At 44.3% G+C, this 600-nt stretch overlaps 1 protein-coding gene across 1 annotated transcript in view; it reads left to right on the forward strand.

Annotated features, from left to right (window-relative positions):
• LOC116376948 (integrin alpha-11-like) overlaps positions 1–591 on the forward strand; it is a gene marked incomplete at both ends in the record, with an annotated part of 20460 nt that extends 19869 nt beyond the window's left edge. Inside the window, 3 exons of the mRNA XM_031838460.1 lie at positions 85–198; positions 394–477; positions 565–591. Coding sequence (XP_031694320.1) covers positions 85–198; positions 394–477; positions 565–591 — 225 coding nt within the window. The remainder of the gene's footprint in view (positions 1–84; positions 199–393; positions 478–564) is intronic.
• Positions 592–600: the final 9 nt, after the last annotated feature.

Below are 600 nucleotides of genomic sequence, written 5' to 3' on the forward strand. Positions count from 1 at the left end.
ACTAGAGAGAATGCAGCTTTAACACATGAAGCTTTGACTTCACTTCACTTCAGAGGTTGTCAACATGTTTTATTCTGCGTACAGATCCAGAACTTGGGCATCTTCTTGGTGCAGGACGTCCTGTTCAGAGCTGATATCTGGGCTGTGACCCGACGGGGGAACCAGCTGGTCAGCATCACGGACTTCAGCATCGAGCAGGTACAACGAGAGGAAACGTTCATTTTAATAAATAAATGCAAAACTAAAATAAAGTACTTTTTTAACTTCAATAACAACAAAAAAACACATTTTAAACGTGCAGAAGGATGAGGTGCATGTATTTATATACATAAACTACATCAATAAATAATATAATACAGTGACGTCTTCGCCTCCTCCTCTTCCTCTCTGCAGGTGGCCGGGTCTCACTGCATGCTGCCTCAGCCCAGAACAACCGATCAGGTGACAGCAGAGGACCTGTCTCACCTCTCTCAGCTGGTGAGACGTTTCATCCAGAGTTGATCTCATGTTCATCTCCTCAAACTCTGAGACAGACAGACAGCTGAGTTACTCTTCTGTCTGTAGAACCTCAGTAACAGTGTGAGCCTGTCTGTCTGTCTG

The sequence above is a fragment of the Anarrhichthys ocellatus genome, unplaced genomic scaffold (assembly GCF_004355925.1).
Source record: "Anarrhichthys ocellatus isolate YVR2014 unplaced genomic scaffold, GSC_Weel_1.0 scaffold735, whole genome shotgun sequence".
NCBI classification, from domain to species: Eukaryota; Metazoa; Chordata; class Actinopteri; order Perciformes; family Anarhichadidae; genus Anarrhichthys; species Anarrhichthys ocellatus.